This window comes from Pestalotiopsis fici, assembly GCF_000516985.1.
Source record: "Pestalotiopsis fici W106-1 unplaced genomic scaffold PFICI_Scf_3, whole genome shotgun sequence".
NCBI lineage: Eukaryota > Fungi > Ascomycota > Sordariomycetes > Amphisphaeriales > Sporocadaceae > Pestalotiopsis > Pestalotiopsis fici.
This window is the reverse complement of record NW_006917093.1, coordinates 73,370-92,946: the sequence shown is the minus strand read 5'-3', so window position 1 is coordinate 92,946 and position 19,577 is coordinate 73,370. Positions and strand designations below refer to the sequence as shown.

Here is a 19,577-nt window from a genome sequence, read left to right as displayed (position 1 = left end):
GAAAAAAACAAGCCGGTGACTGTTTGTTTTCCTTTGTCCAGAGCAATAAAACTACCACAATGACCCGTTTCTCCTTTGCAATTCAAATCTGTCCTACTACTCCCAATCTCTCGTTTCTCCACGGTATCGAAAGTAGAAATATGCAGCGCACGATGTAGTTGGCTACTAGCACGTGCGACTATACATGGACTCGAACTGAGCTTCTTTTGGCATGAACAACAATACGCGTCCACCAAAAGGTCGGTTCTCTCAAGAGGTCGTCGCCCGACATCTTCTCGCACTCATTCCACAAGGGTACACGACAGCCCACCTTGATGATCCGCGAGTGGCGTGAGCATGAACAAAGGCCGGCCTTCAAATCATGAAGCGACATTCATCTTTGAGAGACTTGATCCTAATGGAGATCTTCTGTCATTGTGGACATGGCTGAACCCTCCGATACCGTGCCACCGAGTCGCCTGGTCCTTGCTCCATGGGATCATTCACGGAACCACGGTTGATTATTCCAGCGACCTGAGCTGCCATGGCACATGATTGCACTCCACCATCAAGGACATTTCAGGCCGCAATGATTACTCCCCCACAGACTTTTGCCAGTCGCTCGAGTATGGACACGTCTCGACAAAATCGATTCGAGGCTGCCAACTATTCACCCATTGACGAGAAACAGCTTGAACCACTCATCAAAGCGGTCGTGTCGCCGATACACTAGACAAAGTGGCAGAGGGGGAAATACTCCTCTTGTCCTCGGTCAAAAGGCACAGCGGCAGTCTTCTTGATCACTCAAACACTTTGACGCCCACGAAATCAAGCAGCTCATCAACTGATGCCAAGAAGCTCAAGAGTAAAAGTTTCTCAGATCTCCTAAGCTGAGCAAGATATCCCTGAACACCTTGCTGCAGACTTGTAGCGTGATCAGACAGGCTGCTAGTCCTCGGGCCATGCAGACAAGACCTGCAGGCAGATGGAGCGTAAACCGCACGAGCTACTTGTGTATCATTCATTGCCCCATGGGCACCACTTGGCAACAATGACAAGCCTGGTCATCACTAACGTTTACATCAGATCAAGGATGGCAATGAAACTTCTCAAATGGGCGACAAGATGGCAAACTGACATGTACAGTCTCTCATTATTATATAGTGTCCAAGTCAACCGACTTTTATGGCATGGTATCTTACTCAATGCGAAACGCAACAACCTCCCGCCTTATCGACTCTCCTCCGTCTACATTATCTAGTGTATCACCATACCATCTAATGTATCTCGAGGCCGACCTCAAACAACAGAAGATTTGGGGTATCTTGGGTATCAATAGTGGCTGTCTAGACCTGCTGCTCAGCAACGTGAGTCTCGGTCTTCTCGTCACCGTGGACGTGGTGCATCTTGGCGGCAAAGGTCTCAGTCGGCTTCCAGCCAGCTGACTTGCGAGGGGAAACTTCGTTCATGAGCTGATCGGCTTGCTCGAGCGAGAGCTAAAATTCGTGTCAGTGCTTTGTTCTCACCATCGGAGGACGCCGAGTCTCGAGGAAAACTTACACCCTTGAGTTCAGGAACGAGGAAGTAGGCAAAGGTGACGCTGAGGCAGCAGAGCGAACCCCAGAGGAAGAAGACCTTGGGGCCAAGGGCGGCCTTGTCATCACCGACCAAGTATGGGGTGATGACTAGGAGGCATCGTCAGCTTTTGCTTCCATCAAACGCGCTGGAGTCGCAAATATAACTTACCGGCAATGATGGTGTTCCAGAACCAGTTGGAGGCGGTAGAGACACCAACACCACGAGATCGAATGGGGAGAGGGAAGATCTCGCCGACAATAACCCAGGCTGTGGGACCCCACGTGACGGCAAAGAAGGAAATGTTGATGCAGATAAAGGCAATCATGGCGCTGACAGCCGAGGTGTTGTTGGCCTCGACTGTGCCCTGGGTGACACCGATAGCACCGACAATGAACTGCGAAATGATCATGCCGGAGCCTCCGCCAATGAGCAGTGCACGACGACCGAGCTTCTCAATGAGGAAGAAGGAGATAGGAGTGGACAAGCAGTTGACGAGGGTGGTGATCATGGAGATCAAGAAGACGTTGGAGATTGTGCCGAGCTGCTTGAAGAAAACGGGACCAAAGTAGAAGATGAAGTTGATACCAGTCAACTGCTGCATCATTTGCATACCGGTACCAAGAATGGTGCGGCGGATGGGGCTGTTGCCCTGGCTGAGGGAGCCCTTGAAGCAGGCCAACCAGGAGCCAACGTAGCTGGTCTGGGGAATGACCTGGAGCTCATACTCGTTGTTGGCCACGATTTCAGCGAGCTCATCCTTGATGTATTGCGAGTCCTGGGGCTGACCACGGACATAGGCAAGAGCCTTGGCGGCTTCCTCGATCTTGCCCTTCTTGACGTAGAAACGGGGCGATTCGGGAAGAATGAACAAACCAATGGCCAGGATGATGGACCACAAGAACTGGACACCAATGGGGATACGGTACGAGCCACTGTCTGCGCGACCTTGAGTGGCGTAGACGACGCAGTTCGCGATCAAGATACCAATGGTGATGCAGAACTGGTAGCCAGAAACCATGGCACCACGAACCTTTTTGGGAGCAATCTCGGACATGTAGAGAATGACAACAGCCGAGATGAAACCAACACCACCACCAGCAATAAGACGGCCAAAGACGAACAGAACCTCTTGGTTTGTGGAAGCAATCTGCATGATGCAACCGACAACGAAGACGAAACAACCAGCGATGATGGTGGGGCGACGACCGATGAAATCAGCAATATCACCACCAATCAAGGCTCCAAAAAAGGTACCGCAGGACAACATGGAGGTGAACAGGGACTGCTGAGAAGTGGGGAGGACAAAGTGGTCGGCGTCGATGCCAATGGGAGCTGCGGCGCCATAGTCGTACTGGTGACCGGTGTAGAGGCTGATGAAGTATGGCATGGCCATGACACCACTCATCCAACCTGGCAACAAACGTCAGCAAGAACAAGTCATGATGAGGATGGCTCGCGGCGGCAGCTTGGGACTAACCAGTGTCATATCCGAAAAAGATACCACCAAAGGCAGCAAAGGCGCAGATGAGGTACGCCTTGAAGGTGACGGGGGCCTCGGTGCGGGCGACATCGGTCGTGCCCTCGACGACAACACCACCAGCCATCTTGTTTGGAGAGAGTCCTGTCTCGGGATGATGAGAAAAGAAGATGAAGAATGGGATGGGACCTGGACCAATCTCTGATCTGGCAGACAGACAGGCAGGCACACACTGAAGAGGATGCTCAGAGAAGGGAAGGGAAAAGGAATTTTTGGAAAAAGAGATGGGGAGGCCGTCGAGATTTTAAATTATCGACGGCAAGGGTCCCAATGAGTATCTGACTGGGCCGAAGGTGGTTTGGCCGGGGGGTGTGCGTGTATGTGGTTGCCAGCCAACGGGATGCAGGTGAAGGAAAGGCGATAAAAGGTGAGAGAGCGTTAGGGCGCCTTGTGTCTCGCTGCCGTTACACGCAACCGCGCGAGAGTTTTCGACTTTTTTTTCTTCTTCTTTCCTCCTCCCCCAGCTACACGGTACCTCTCGATCGGTCACGTCCAGGAGGGAACGAACGCAACGCGGCCGAGGGTCAGTCCATCTGCGCGCATCTAGGCCTGGCCTGGGAGCGACAGACAGACTGCAGATCCGCTATACTGATCAGATGTCGGCTCCAGGGTCAATCTTGATTGGGCCGTAGTCTTCAATGGACAGGGATTAGAAGGCCCGTCTTTCAGTTCCTGGGGGGACGGCCACGCTGAAGTCCTGCCGCATTCCAGCGAATCGCATGCGGGTCTGGCCCACTGAATCCTTCGCGGACGCTCTACCCCAGACCCCTGAAACCTGGAGATTTGGGGAAATTTTCTTCTTTTCTTCATTTATCTAATTATTCCATTTTATTTTCTTGTCCCTTGTATTTTCAGTAAAGGTCTTTGTCAGGGCCGAGTTTCTTGTGGAGTTGAACAGTTGAATTAGCCTCTGGCGCCACCCAGGACCCAGGGACGCTTCTGCAGCTATCTACTAACACGCGTCCCATTCGGAACATGCTCATGGTACTAAAGAAGCTTTTGCCATACTTTATTTTTATTTTCCCCTTGTTGCATTTCTTCCAGCCACTAGTCAGTGCTCGAGACGAATCCGATATGTGCTGTCAAGGGACTCGAGCCATGAAAGCAGCTCCTTTACGTACACTGGGACAAAATCAATGCCTGTTTGCGGATGTTCTAGTCCTGGAATTCCTCGCAAGTCACATGGTTCATCGGCTTGGTGCGAATTGGGGTAGAATAGTTCTGATCCCAGACACAAGCTGACTGACAGATGAGTCCGTCCTGGTCCCGACAGGCTAGGTCGGAACAGGCAATGGACTATCTGTCATCCAAGATAGTCCAGACCCAAAACAAACGGTTCCATCTGAGCTACGATACGTACCCGTATTAGCAAGTGCTGCGTGGGTATGCTTTGTCGAAATCGTCAACTTGTGAGTCTGCCAGAAATTCTTGACCCGAAACGTCCACCCATCGCCTGGCGTCGTCAATACCGCACGCACATAGGCAGCGGGTTACTTGGCGCCGCAGACGCACTTGGCCACGCCTCTTTTTCCCCCCTGTTCGAGGTCGAGCACATGGAATCGTGTCTTGCCTTGGGGAGACTTTTGCTGTCTCGAGTGTACTCGGCGTGATTCAATCTTCATTGCAGGAAATGCCCATGCCAAAAAGAAATAATAATATCAAAAGCGTCGAGTCAGAGGCAAAGAGGTTATTCGCAGGTCCACGTACTCGGGGCAAAGGTCAGCTGACGGGTCACGAAACCTTGGGCTTGAATGTTCGTCCGTATCCAAAGATACTTTTCTACCTGTGCCCATCCCATGGGTCGTGTCATTTGAACACGCGACGTTACTTTGGCTTTGAGAAAGCCATTTGCCAAGTCCCAACGTCTGTAGCCTCCCCACAGTAAGGCCGAGTATCAACGCGGGGATTGTCCAGGATTAGGTTCTTGTTCCGTATGATGCTAACCCAAAGAATGGAGTGGCTTGGCTAGGCGCGGATGGTCCCTTGGAGGCTACGAAACAGTCACAGTTTCTCTGACATGCAAAATTTTTCCCTCTGAAATCGGAATATGATTCATTTCATGGGTAATAAGCCACAAGAATGTCTCAAGGCTTAAGTGACTTTGGCCACGGCGGCGTCAAGCTCTGCACTTCATGAGACCGAAAGTCCACTGCCGACGCACGGGAAGAGCTCCCCTGTTATTTTCTTCTTCGGTGGGCGTTCTAGCTGGACTCCTTGCGAGGCCAGAACTACCCAAGATGCTTCCAAGGTTAAATAAGTTGAACTAGAACGGGGATTCTAGATGATTGCTGGCATGAAGCCCGCCGAGAGGAATATCCACTTGTCAAGCCACGAGGACGACTGATGACTTGGGATACTTGAGCTGCTCGTCATGGAAAATCGTCAATTTTACGAGGAGGCAAAAGAGGCGTAGACATCACAAGACACCATGAAGCGGTTGGATGCTATCCACCACTGGAATGCTCACAATACCCTTTGAGCTGAAAGTAGGGGACAGCCTCATCCAATAGAATGAACCAACCGCCAGGCGCCGAAAGGTGCAACAAACTATCAAACCTGTAAAGGCAATGGTTTCGTGCAACGGTGTGGCCATGGATTTGAATGGTTGCTCAAAGTTATTACACAGTAGGCAAGCGCAAGGAAGGCCATCTTTTCTAACCGATTTCCGAAAGAATAGTCATTATTTAGAAGATGCACGAAACCGGGCCTTTTCCATGGACGACTACCCCGACGGAGCTGAGGCGTTCTAGGCAGAGCAAGCAAGCTGAAGACAAATCGCCAAAGGGCACGGGATCCCTGATATCTGACAATCATGAGGTCAACAGATCCAGTTGCGACGGCGCAATCCGACGACATTGAACGACTAGTCCGATGGGTAGGAGGAACACTTGGTACTACTCCGTACACGGTGATTTTGGCGTCGTTTGAATTATGCTTGTTGGAACCCCCTGGGCCTGGGGGAATTGGGGGTCGGTCGTTCGTTGCATGTGGATCGGCCGGGGATGACGGGGCCTCGCTGGAGCCACTAAAACCCCGCGGGATCCTCTTCTCCAGCTTGGAGACGGGCCGATTACAAGAGAATTGGCAGCAACTAGTTTGTGGTAGTGGTACAAGGATGGGCGACCACTTAGTACACTACAACAACATCCGCCGCCCATACCCGAGAAAAATCAAGAGAACTAGACCGCAAAAGATTGCTAAAGGCGCCAAGGTGGAAGTGGAAGAGGCTCTGAGAGAAAGAGAGAAGGAGATCACTTGCTGGGCTTCCCGCATCGTTATCATCAGCATGCTCACCAGGACCGCCACGAGTGCCGGAGACTGTCGAGCGGCAAGTGCTGACTGCATAACATGAAGTATTCCTCGATAGCCTGTCTCCCCGAGGTACCTCTACGACAAGAGGATCAATATGCTCGCTCCATGTGTGTGGATGACAAAGACTGTGTATCGTTACACTTTGAGCTCCTACCTCATGCCCGTAATATCTAGCTTTAATCCATCCACCAATCCATCCATCCTCCTTTGGCCACGGGCTTAGAGGCAGCAATCTCCAGCCATTGGGGAGGGAGGGTAAGAACTTGCACCGCCGGACTAGGTAGCGATGTTCATTCCGGGGGATTGACGGATTTTGCTCTCTGCATGGGGAATCGCCTTGTCGCATGGGGAAACGATGCCAATATCCATATGCAGCAGCAGAGACCGAAAAAAAAAATAGGGAAAAGAAAACCCCACGTACTACCAAGCAAGAATGTATGTGGAACCGACCTGCTCTGGAGCAATGGCGTGGCAATGGTGCAAGCATCGATCCACCTGGATGCGAATCTGCACGATTGACTTTTGACGATGAGACACATGTCCATCGACTAGACTAGATCTTACCATGACGACTATAAACGCACATCTATGATTTCGTCCATGGTTGCTGCCACGCGAGGCCAACTTGGAATGAAAAGCTTGGCCGATCCAGGACACACTAACCAGCCGCACCCACTTATGCAACGCACCCCCTTTTGCAACGGATTTTTGACAAAGTCCGATGCAGAACATATAATATAATTGAATATTTTCCCACTATAACACACCTAAATTGATTTTTTTAATTATAAATCTAATTTTTACGTTTTTTTTAACTATAAAAGGCTGTATTTTAAGGAAACTATTAATAGGAACCTATTCTTTTTATAGCATTTTTCGCAGCCGCTTATTTAGCTTATTTTAAGCAGATCTAATATGTGGGAGATTAGCAAATATTTAATTAGGATTAAAAGTAATTATTTAACGCTTATTAGGCCTGTATTTACTTAGTTTTATAGTTAAAAGTAAGTTTTCTTGGCGCGTTATAGCTAGTTTTATTATTATTATATTTAATATTTTCGCCGTTTTCGTTATTAGTTGCCTTACCTCCCGCCTTAACGCTAAATGCTTTTTTTAAATAAAAAAAAAATATATTCCAAAGATTTTTATTATTATAAGGAGTTATAATAGTAATTTTAGCTATATTTATAAGTTCGGGTGGTGTATATAAAGGGGGGGTCGGGATTAGAGGAAAGAGTTTAGGGTTATTTAGTATTTAATTAGGATCTAAAGGTTATATGCCCGTTTTACGCTAGCTATTTTATATAATTTTTTATATAAAGGCTAATTAATAAGCCGTAATATAGGCTATAAGCATTTTTTGCTTTTAAATAAATTTAATAGCTGCTATTTTACGCTATTTGCTAATTTGTTAATAATAATAATGCTTAAGGGAGGAAAATACACTTTTATTAAATGGCTAAAAGGCTTCGCTAATATATGTAAGTAGGTATATTAAGGCGATTTTTATATAATAAGCTATAAATATAAATTTTGGTGGCAAATAGGTGTTATGGCTATTTAATATTAATATCCTTTAAGGGCGTAGCCGTTACGTATTTTTACGGGGCCTCGTTTTTAGGCCGAATACCTGCTTAAGCCACGAAAATATTATAATAAAATTAGATTATTTTTTATATATAGCAATGAATTTAGCTTTTTTTAAATTTTTAGGAAACTATTACGCTTATAGCGTTATTTTTTTTAAAATATAAATTATTATAGTTATTAAGCCGAAAACGTTAATATTATAAATCGTAATTATTTATTTAATTACTCCCGATTTTTAAATGCGAAAGCGACGTAATCTCGATATACCTATTATAATCCCTTTTTTAGCTTTACTTTTTTAAATCCTAGTTTTATTTATATTATATATATTTTTAGGTTTAATTAAATATAGCTTTAAAACCTTATTTATAAATATATAAAATTTTTAAATGGCCCCGGAATTAATCCTATTAATCTAATCGGCATTAATAACCCGTTTTAGCTTTATAACTAAATATAAATAGCGCTATACGAATTTATTTACCTAATTTTTTTTAATATAAATAGCCTAATTATTAGATTTAATGCTAGTGGCGATTTGCGAAGCCACGTTTCGTACGATTTATTTCGAAAAAGCTCGTCCGCATTATTCCTCGTATAAAATCTAATTTTTAAGCTTTTATTTTTATAATTTTAAAAAAATTTAAATAAATTCGTAGGCATTACGATAAAATCGCACACCTTATAACCTACGCGATAAAGTAAATATATAAATACTAAAGTTATATGCAACTTTAGTTAATTTTTAGCCGTTTTCGACCATTTAAATTGCTTTTTTTATATCGCGTTCGTTTAATTTAGTCATTTTAAAAATATAAAATCAATTAAACAAGTGGCTATTGAGATATTAATAAAATGTTGTAATTGGGTTGCATTGTAGAGTGGGAAATAACACGTTGCAAAAGGGGGTGCGTTGCATAAGTGGGTGCGGCTGGTTAGAGCAGTTGGAACAAACCACGAGGTGCATTTCAAGTGCAGTAGGCAAGATTATTCTTAGGGCCACACACACGAGGATATGTTACATACAACAACAGACACCACTATTCTTTTCCCTCCTTACCCCGCCCGCACCCGAGGAGCTGGGACTTGACTCCAAGTGGTTTGTCTACATGTCATGGTCCCTTGGAACACTTGGAATACCACCGACTTGGCAACACCACCCTCTTGTCATCAAACCCAGCCTGTCTAACCAGCGTTTGGCAAACCCTTTTTCCGACTGGACGCTAGATATCTGTTGCTACGCCGCGTTTGTACAATCTCGGCCCACGAGGCCGGCTCCCTACATTGGATTACCTACCGATGGTACTAGCACGTGTATGCATGTGTAAATCAAGCGCTGTGCTATTTTCTATTGCATGTCGCTGCTGTTCGTCTAAAAGTCAGACGACGTGCGTACCAGCCCGTCGGGTCGAACCAAGGAAACACAAAGTGCACGGGGTCATGAAAAGGTGAGAAAGCAATTTAACCTTCTTTCGGTGCATTGAAGGCGGCAAAGGCAAAAAGAAACTCAAGAGCCCTCCCCAACCATGCGCAACATACATGGACACACACTGGCCTTTTGCGGCCAATCACTTTGGTATGATTTTGAATTACAATGAGTCTGTTACCCCGAAACAATGCATTCACACTTGTCCTTCCTGAACTGGTACTCATCAACGAACGAGAAAAGGGTGGCACTCTTCCTTCTCTCCCGGAGCGATACACACATGGACAAAATCTGCCTACACCCAAACCCTGTCCTATCAAGATTTGGAGGGGCTTCCCTTGCCTTTGCCGGACGCTTAGTTTTCATTTCGGCAGTACACCGCTTTCCCCAGGGTGGGCTCCTCTCCCTGTCCAAAGAGGCGCCCGTCATTATTCATAATCCATTATTGTGTGGATCCCTCTTTCTTGTCTCTCTATGCTTGTGCAGCGTCGGAGCTTCATTATTGTTTGTATCCTATTGCTAGTATGAGATACTTGCTATACTATCAATCCCAATGCTGAATATAGAACGGTGCTTTCTACTAAAACTTGTAGCTTGAATCTAGGTCTCTGCGACTATGTCTTTGGATGACTAAAACTAGCGTCGGCGAACTAGCGGATTTCCACTGTTGAGGGTCACTGTTCCGAAGACGAAAAAAGATCTCCCATGGTGGATACATTTTTTTTTTTCGATACCGCGGTCGAGATCCCACACTACTGGTATTCAAATACCAAGGAAAACTCTGCCCCGTATCGGTTCGGTAAGCTACAGGGACCCAAAGACTAAATAGACCAAAGAAATCCACTTGTTATATAGAGGCTCCAATTCATACGGAATAAGCGATCTTTGCTAATCATTTAGAGTAGAGGGCCCATTGTTGTGTCCCTAGATTCGCCAGACATTGACCCGAAAAACAGCGGAGACGAAGAAGAAATCGTCTCTCCGTCCCGTGAGTTTGGGTCAATAGGTCTGAGAAAATCCCAAAAGTATGACTAGCAGTATTGCAGGACAGACAAACACCCGAGAGAAACGAAAAAGTCCAGGAATCTACGGACAGAAAATCCCAAATCGACTCAGATTCCCAGTTCCCTGGTTGTTCCGTGTCCTAAAGGCGCACGGGCTGAGCTGGGATTGAGGGTTTGTTATCCCGTCTCAACAGTCGGTAGGCCAACATATGTTGAAAGCCTTTTCCCCCTGGAGATTCTTCAGCTCAGCTTTTGGTGGATTTTCCTGTCAAGGGTAGCAAGAAGAATCGAAAACCTTCAAGCTCAATCTAATTCAATCTGCATTGCTGGTGCATCGGGGTTCCCAGTAACAATAAATTTGGGTTTCACACAACAACAATGAAATGCGAGGGTTTAAAAAGTCCCTGCATGGCAAATGCATGGACATGGGCCCGTAACAATTCGTAGCACGGAGCTTTCGCTCGTTTCTTGCGAAAACACCAAACAGTCAGCCCCTGAACGAGTTTCATGTTTTCGCAAGAGGATCGCGGGTCAAGGACGGAGAAAATATCAATTCCACGAGGGAGAGGACATGTGTTTGCAGTCTTTTCAAGATGGTCTTTTATCTTTTCACAAGACAAATTCGCATCCAGGCCACTTTATTACCATTTCAAAGCTTGACGCATAATGAAAACCAATATAGGCTTCGTAATACTCCTGTTTGCATTCGCATGCTGCTTCTGCTCCTCTTTGCATTTGTCAAATCCGGCCAAGCAATTGCCTGGTAGCTCAAATATTCATGCCACGCCGTTCTTTCATCCGGACACATGCAAAATTGTGAGTTTCTGATACTGCGTTAGAGACTAGTCCCTAGTATACTCATGTCACTGCGATTATAGGATTTATTTTCGACAAATGAGTCGTCAGGTATTCTTGTCCAACACAATGCCCACGATTTGGAAAGAGTATTTTCCGTTGCACAAGGTATTGATCTAATTGTCATTCCTTTCATCAGCCTCTTTGATATATATAAACTCATGAGAAATATAGATGAGCTACCTATAGACATACCATCATCGCCGCTCTCATCAACATCATGGGAAATCAGACCATCTCCCGGAAAAGGCCTCGGGGTCTTTGCCAAGAGTCCTATCCGTACTGGACAGCGAATCATGGTCGAGGCACCTCTATTCGCCATTACGCCTCCTCAGTTTGTGCCCGGCAAAGGTTACGAGCTCTCTGCCATGGCGGCCTCGGTTGATGCGGCCGTGGCCTCGCTGAGTCCAGCGGACCGCAACGTCTTCCACTCATGCCACGCCCACTATCTACCCGGTGAAGCAGCCGCCACCGAGGAACCCGGAAGCGGTGCAGACATGCGCAGAAATCGAAACATGGTCATATTCCGGAGCAACGCGTACACCTTGACCAATGGCTCCGTGGCCATGTTTCCCCAAATCGCCCGCATCAACCACGCGTGCCGGCCAAACGCGGCCAATGTGTGGAGCGCGGCGTCGGACCGGCGTATTATCTGGGCAGCGCGTGATATTGCCGCCGGAGAAGAGGTCACGGTCACGTACGCGCCGCTGCTCAAGGCTCGCAGTGATCGTCAGGCGCGGCTGGCGCCGTACGGGTTTACGTGCGACTGTGAGGCCTGTCGTGACAATGACCCCGAGGGGACAGATCGGTCGCGCGTCAGAATGGGTCGGCTCCTGGCCGAGCTAGAGGAACGATTGGCCCAGAGCACGTCGGGCGCGGCAAACAAGAGGCTGTTGCCCAAGGCTCTCGAACTTGTGCAATTGCTGGAAAAGGAACACATGATGGACTATCTCCCAAACGCCTACCACCTAGCAGCTGAGTTGGCTCATCGCATGGAGGATTCAGCCGCAGCGATGACCTGGTCGGAAAAGGCGCTACAATTGCACAGGCATGCAGACGAGATTTCACATGCTGCAATGGGCGAGCAGAGCTATCTCGACAGAGTTCGCATGTGAAGAAACTATGAAATCCACCAGAGTAGAAGGATGCCTCTCACGCAGAGCCCACCATTTTGCGTACCCGCTTCTCCATGATATTCTCAAACTCCTGTACTCCGCCCTCGAGCTTACACAGTTCGCCGGTCTTGAGCCGATATACGACCCGCCGCCTCGGCGCTGCATCATCGTCATTGTCCGCGACGTCACTATCTTCGTCGTCGACCAACCCCTCGACTACTCCGCGCATAAACCATCGGTCGTGACTGACGACAACCACTGCGCCCTCCCAGTCCCTCAGCGCTTCCCTCAGCGCTGTGACGGTCTCGTAGTCTAGATGTGTTGTTGCCTCGTCGAGCACGAGGCAATGTGGACACTTCCACAGCAGCCGTGCCAGTTCCAGCCGGACGAGCTGCCCACCCGAAAGTTTGCAAATGGGCGTATCTGATGCAACTCGTCCAGGCAAGCCCAGCGCGCCCAAGAAGCCGCGGACCTCGCCTTCATCGAGCTCACCAGATACCTCCTTTGTCAAGAGAGCCAAGGACGTCAATGTTTGATCCTGTCTACCCATCTTCTGTAGCGTTTCGACGGCATGCTGAGAGTAATAACCCAGCTTCAATCGAGGATGCATGGAAATAGTCCCAGCTGTGGGTTTCATCTCGTCCACGAGGAGTTTAATCAGTGTGGACTTGCCTCCTCCATTGAGCCCCAGTATCCCGATTCGATCTCCCATGCTGACAGAGAGAGTGATGCCCTTCAAGACAATGGGGGCGAGAGTTCTGCTACCCTTGGTGGTCAGATAACGGAATGAGACATTTTCTAGTGATAGCAGAGGACCAGGGAAGCGCAAGTCGGGAGGCGATGGAAGCAAGATCTGAACGGTTTTCTCGTCTTGCGGTATCTCGACATCTGAGCGGCTTGATAAATGGTAGCCCTCCCGATCCCGGTTCAGCTTGAAACGACCGCCCTTGGCATTCACCTCCATGCCGAATCGGTCATCGAGCTTCTTTTGCCGGGACTTGGCCTGTCGAATCTTGTTTTGGTCGTCTTTGGCCTTGCCCTCCTTCATGTTCTTTTGAATGGTCTGCTGAATGTGCTCCTTTTGCTTATCCTTTGCCTCCTTCATCTTGGTTAGGTAGAGCTTCTTCTCTGCTCGACTGGACTCGTACATGGGCAAATCTCCGTGGAAGTAGTTCAAGCCCTTGTCCTTGACAATGAGCAGGTCGGTGCAGAGTGAGGTAAAGTCGCGATCGTGCGACACGAGGATGAGGGTTGGCGGATCATTACCATCAGCCAATGATGTCAGGTACTGCTGAAGCCACATGATACCAAATAGATCAAGGAAGTTGGTCGGCTCGTCAAGGATCAAAATATCCGTGTCCTGTAAGAGTGCAGCAGCTAGAGCTGTGCGCATTTTCCATCCACCCGAGAGACTTGATACTGGCTTTTGCATGTATGCCTCGGTGAATCCAAGACCCGTGAGAATCTTTTTTGCTCGAGACTCTACCTCGGCAACCTTGGCCGGCTCAAGCTGGAGCTCAAGTTCGGCCAAGAGATCTGCTGCCTCGCTGGTCTCTCTGGCGAGAGCTTCTGGAGTAATGTCTTGATCTTTCTCCTGGTACCTGTAGATATACTCGCGTTAGCGTTTCTACAATCAAATACAACACGACACTATATCAACCACTCACACTGTCTCAAAAGCCTCCACCTCCTTTTCCATGGCGATTAGAGCCTTTCGTGCCTGCATTCCGCGAGCGCCACTTCGGAGCCTGGCATCCTTGTCCTTCAGGAACAGCTCCTTTTGAAGCCTCTCATGACGGACTTTGCGGAGGCCGCGCAAGGCGCCATGGGCATTCGTACTGTCTATACCCCTAGACAAGACTGTATATACGCGATTACTTGGTTAAAGCTGAGCAATATAGAGCATTTGGGGGAAAGTAACGACTACGTGAAGCAAGACAAGGAGATTGCCAAACTGGGCACAAACCATCTATTTCCTTTTGGAGCGCTTGACGTGCAGTCGCACGCTCAATGACCTCTTCTAGAACGTCTGGGCCGTCTGAATTGCTGATACTTTCACTCTCGTGAGACTCGGTTGAATTGTTGCTGCTTGCGTCTGTTTGCTGCAATATGGCGACTCTGGTCTCCTCAGGGATACCAGGGATAAGTTTCTCTGCTATGGCCTTGAGCAGTGCTGAATCACGATTGTAAGTATTCGAAAAACATGCAAACCACTGGCTTCCTGTTTGTCCAAGTTTTGTACTCACTCGACTTGCCCGTCCCGTTTCGACCGACCAGAGCATATCTCTGACCAGCCTTGAGCCTCAGTTTGGCGTTGCTGAGAATCTCGATACCCTGGTTTTTCGACTTGCCCTTGCCCTTGGCGTCCGCCGCCCGAGATCCCGCGCTGACGGTTATGTTGAGACCTTCAACATCGAGCTGGTAAAGAAGTTGCGGTGAGTACGCAGACAATTCCATCACACCGGGCGGTCAGAGAGCAGCAAATATAATTACCTCGCGATAGTTGGGCGCGATTATGTCGAATCGCGTTTGTTTCGAGGTGCACACAATCGTGGCGACCGACTCGGCTGCCATGGACGTCATTGCAACAATTGTCCTTTATCCGAGCTGAGGTGCGAGTTTGTGTAGCTGGGCAAAGATGACGATGCGAGGACGTCTTGATCCTGTGCCGACTGCTCCTACTATGAGCAGTACTGGACAAATAAGAAATATCTTGACAAATCTCTCCTTTTCACATTTGTGAGATTATTCACAAGGATCAAATTTTGTTGGTGGTTACCTTTCTTTTGTTCAGTTGCCGCGCTCCTTCTTTTCATGTTCCGCCAAGATTGCCCCCAGTACTGATTGGTGGCGGGTCTTGGAGTTGATTCAATATGATTCATTTTTAGGGCGTTTGTAGCTTCCCCCCCTCCACGATTTGACTCACACCGAAGATAGTCCTGCATATTAAATGTGCGACGGGAAGGACTGAATTAAAGAATCATGAACGAATTCCCCTCCCTAAAAAAAGAAAAAATAAGAAAAAAAAAAGGGAAAAGAGTATAGGCAACTTGGAAACACAAGCCCGTTGCTAGGGACAGGCGGACCTGGGCAGGTCTGATTCTGTCAAAGAATTGGACCATACAGCAATCGACAGACAGCAATCCACACCAGACATAAGCAGGAGGCTTCATTTTGCTGAGGCAAATTCATGTCTATTCTTTCCAAGTAAATTAATCAATCACCAAAATGGAAATATGGAATAGAAGAAAAGGCAGTTCATTGCGCGTGATTTTCACCCCACAATAGATGGATGAACCAATAGTCGCAAATGAGGCCTCTCCTCCTTGGTCACAGTCATTGTACCGCCCTGAGGAATCTCGACAATGGTGCCGTCGATGCACACCTTTCTCCAACGCGGGTTCTCTTCCTGGGTTGTGACCCTGACTTGGTGGATGGCATCGTAGCCGATCTGCTCGGTCTTGCCATCATCTGCTTCCCACGTCATGCCCACATGACTGCCATTGTTGTAGGCCGCCATCATAATCTCCATGGTCTTTTCCGGTGATGTAGGGCCAAAATGCACCAGTCTCAGCACGCCATCGAGGGGTTTGCTCGCAGGCGATATGGTAAAGGTCTTTTCGAGGTCCGACAGCGGCGTCGACAAGATGTAAGCGTGCTTTTGCCGGTCAATCTTTGTCCGCGTAGTGCCGTCCGCCACTGTCAACTCGACCGAGGCGCTATACGCATGGTTTTCCTTGAGCAGCTCAGCTGCCACCATCTGGAAGCGCTTGCTCCCGTGCTTGCGATACTCGGGCGTGTCACTTTCCCAGACCAGCTGAGAGTGGAAGCCGTACGACGCAACAATGGCGCCGTAAAGGTGCGAGACCGTGTCGGACTCCTCCTTGATCTCAACTTCTTCAGAGGCAGCCCCTCCATCCGTACCGGCGATGGCCCCTGATGCCTTGTACACGATAGTTCGCGAGCCGGCCGAAAAGTCGACCTTGAACGACGGCAGCGGCCGTGCTTGGCCGCGCAGCAGGGTGCGGAGGCCAAGAACGAGAGACGAGGGTCCTTTGTCGCCGGTCTCAGCGTACAGCGGCTTGTGCACCGAGTGAAATAGCCCGTTGCCGGTCCCGAGCGGCAGCATGGCGACCAGAGGCAGCGAGGCATGTGACGGTGACTCGATTCGTTCACCGTCATCGTCACCCGGAGCCTTGCCGTTCAGCAGCTCGATAGCACCGCCATCGCCACTCAACAGGATAACGGTGTGTTGCAATCTCAAAGACCCGTCGCTGACCTTGCTAGATATGTTTAGATCTCGTGCAAACCTCTGGATGCTCTGTGCGTCTTGCGTAATGAGCAGGGCGTAGGGGCTGCCATTCTCCGAGCCGGCCGATTGTCTTTCTGACAGACCTAATTCTTGCAGTAGAGGTCGCAGCACGAAATTGTAAAACTTTGACGCGAGGCCAGTCCCTGAACCGGTAGACACTACAACATGGACCTTTTTGTCCGCTGCATCGCGCAGGTAATCTGGTGGACCATCTTGAAGGAACTCGGCAAGTAGAGGTTGTGGAACATGTTCAACTTGGCTTTTGGTGAGATTAAATGGCTTTTCCTCGTTATTAAGGTCCTCAGTGATACTGAAAATATTATATCGTCCCCCGGATGCCGAGTCTTTGTTGATGTAGACGATTTGGTGTGTTGGCAAGTGATGGCTTTGGTCTGGGGTCGCCTGACCAGCGGCTGTAGAGTGGCCGTCGGTCGCCATTTGCAATGAGCAGTATAGCCCTAGATACCCTGAGAATGAGACTTGATTCGGAGAAGATTCTTCGAGTATATGAGAGCCGCCGGTTTGCTGCGGTACGATAAAGGGCCAGTTTCAATGTTGCTTACGAATCCCGCGCAAGTGTGTCATGTAGTACACCGAGTGTAGTTTATTCATATGGGAGCCTGAAGGCGTGCTTCCCTTTGCACCCGAGACCCACTTTGGTCACATGAAGTTGGGACGCGGACAAACTGCAAGTAAGACACTAGGTACATGGCTGGAACTGATTACAATCATTGCAACTTTGATGGGGCAGCCAATGGCTTTTCAATTTTCTTCTTTTCTGCTTCTTCCTACAGAACTGGGTATCTTTGACCATCTCTTCGCTAATGTCCACTGGCCCTACCCATTGGTCCCCAGTTCTCTTTGGGGTTCATCTGGTATCTAATGAGGCCCCTCCTGGACTTGTCTTTACCCAGAGATTGATCAAACACAACCTCGAGCTTGTCAATTTCACTCTTTTCAGTCTGTTGTTCATCCTTGCCCTCGCTACTTGCTTGATCAAGTCTCAGCAGCTTATATGCCGCACTGCCTTCCTTGATCTTGTCTGTTCGGACTGGGGCTTTCTGCCGCACCCATTCTCTCATAATATGCCAGATGACTGACCAAGGAGCATTCGTCTTGATACTTCCTGGCTTGCAGTGACTACGCGTGCTTTCGTAGCCAAGCCCGCGAAGGGCTCCGCGGAAGCTCTCTTCGTCTGGGCATGAACAGTGCACTGCACCTGCTAGGTACGAGGGATGAAAGAAGAAGGGATATGGTTCAAGGGCAGCAAGTTCGTCGTCTTTGCATGCTTCGAGAGGGTCCTCGGGGGCGGGAAGGGATAGTTCCTCCAGGGCTGTATGCAACATACCCTCGATTCTAGTCGTTGTACCGTATACATCCTTGGACGCATCCGGGAGACTAGACAGAATCCGCTGGACAAAGTCGGCCGAGTGAAGGGGCCCAGCATACATGGGACCGCCCAAATGTGTTTTGCTGCCACAATGCTTGCAGGTAGAGTCAGTGGTGGGCGCTTGAGCAAACCCATGCTTATAGAATACGCCACTGCCCTTGTTATTGGCAACCTTTTTGTTGCGAAGAAGGAGTTGAGTCTCCCAAGCCCCACAGCCTTGGTCACAGCTGTATACGGACATGGTCTTGCCTGCTAGGAATTTGACAGATGCGGGAGACTTTCTGATGCGGACAAACACTCTAAGGTAGTAATCAATGGACAAGCTGAGTAGAGGTTCAATAGCAAGACCATGGCGTGCAGCAGTAGTTGCTAGGGCATGTAAAACAAGGCGCAAGCCAACTTCATGTGAGTAGAAGCCCTTTACAGTCACTCCTCCGTACAATGCAAATGCCTTTTCGGGATAGCCGTTTGAAGCAAAGACTCCAGAGTCGGTGCAGGTTATGCAAAGCAGACCGCCATCGTCACGTACGGCGTGGACTGCAGCGTCAAAAAAGGTTGCAGCCGTTCCGTACGGGTCGAGGTCAATGACATCGTATTTTCCCGAGGGCGAATTTGGGCCTTTTTTGAAACCTCGAGGGTTGGTCTCGTGCTCTCGAGTAACTTCGGCGGCAATCAGCGAGAACATGTGGGCGCGTGCGTCACCTTGGGTGACCTCGACCTTTGACTCGACTCCATTGTGCGCAACGTTGCGCTTGATGGCCTCGACGGCAGACGGTGTGAGATCGTTGGCAGTCACTGATGTGACAAAAGGCAGCTCTTGCGCATATCGCAATGCTCGCAGGCCAGTTGCCGAGAGGGCATCGAGAATGGTGAATTTAGGCGGTTGCAGATTTCTCTGTTTGGGGACTCCCTCGGTTCCATTTGTCTTGGTCTCTCCTACCTGTGCATCTTTTGACTCTTCAGAAATGTCCATGGGGTCGCCAGACTGTTCTTGTTTCTCGGGGGCTGGTGCTGTTGTTGCGTCTATCTGAGCAGTCGAGACAGCAGCATCTTGTGTTTGTGTATTTCCGTCCTCGGCTTCGTCCCTCTTTCGCTTCTTGTTGTTAATCTTTCTCTCGGTAGCAGCGCGTCGTTTTGCGACTACTTCCTCGCCATAAGCCTTGATCGCAAGGACAGTGAGGTCGCGGTTGAATTGCTGAATGGGATTGTAAAAGACCTTTTGTTGCTCCTCCTCGGTCGGGGCATCTTTCGAGCCGTCTGACTTGGCAACTGGGTTCAAGATTCGGCCTAGACCTTCCTTGACTTCGAGAAATTCTTCGCCATTCACCGTGATTCTCTGCGAGTTCACAGAGTTCTGCGCCTGGGCCTTTTTGTTCTTGGATTGGGGCGCCATGGTACGGGCGGCGCGTGGTAGCTGGGTCGTGCCAAAGGATCGAATCACCTGTCGGGAGATGGCATAGCGCAGCGTCGCAGAGCTGT

General features: G+C 48.9%; 5 protein-coding genes across 5 annotated transcripts; 1 reads left to right on the top strand and 4 right to left on the bottom strand.

Annotated features, from left to right (window-relative positions):
• Positions 1 to 1,325: 1,325 nt before the first annotated feature.
• On the bottom strand, positions 1,326 to 3,161 carry PFICI_04230 (uncharacterized protein; the record flags this gene model as incomplete). The annotated part of the gene is made up of 4 exons (XM_007832811.1): positions 1,326 to 1,475; positions 1,540 to 1,664; positions 1,726 to 2,967; positions 3,035 to 3,161. 4 exons carry the CDS (start codon positions 3,159 to 3,161, stop codon positions 1,326 to 1,328), a joined length of 1,644 nt encoding a protein of 547 aa, XP_007831002.1.
• An 8,281-nt stretch (positions 3,162 to 11,442) lies between these two features.
• PFICI_04229 (uncharacterized protein) lies at positions 11,443 to 12,396 on the top strand (the record flags this gene model as incomplete). Its single annotated transcript, XM_007832810.1, has 1 exon — positions 11,443 to 12,396. One exon carries the CDS (start codon positions 11,443 to 11,445, stop codon positions 12,394 to 12,396), a length of 954 nt encoding a protein of 317 aa, XP_007831001.1.
• A 37-nt stretch (positions 12,397 to 12,433) lies between these two features.
• PFICI_04228 (uncharacterized protein) lies at positions 12,434 to 14,979 on the bottom strand (the record flags this gene model as incomplete). Its single annotated transcript, XM_007832809.1, has 5 exons — positions 12,434 to 13,997; positions 14,064 to 14,256; positions 14,363 to 14,569; positions 14,643 to 14,814; positions 14,890 to 14,979. 5 exons carry the CDS (start codon positions 14,977 to 14,979, stop codon positions 12,434 to 12,436), a joined length of 2,226 nt encoding a protein of 741 aa, XP_007831000.1.
• A 691-nt stretch (positions 14,980 to 15,670) lies between these two features.
• PFICI_04227 (uncharacterized protein) lies at positions 15,671 to 17,146 on the bottom strand (the record flags this gene model as incomplete). Its single annotated transcript, XM_007832808.1, has 1 exon — positions 15,671 to 17,146. One exon carries the CDS (start codon positions 17,144 to 17,146, stop codon positions 15,671 to 15,673), a length of 1,476 nt encoding a protein of 491 aa, XP_007830999.1.
• A 383-nt stretch (positions 17,147 to 17,529) lies between these two features.
• Positions 17,530 to 19,491, bottom strand: PFICI_04226 (uncharacterized protein; the record flags this gene model as incomplete). Its single annotated transcript, XM_007832807.1, has 1 exon — positions 17,530 to 19,491. One exon carries the CDS (start codon positions 19,489 to 19,491, stop codon positions 17,530 to 17,532), a length of 1,962 nt encoding a protein of 653 aa, XP_007830998.1.
• Between the last annotated feature and the right edge of the window lie 86 nt (positions 19,492 to 19,577).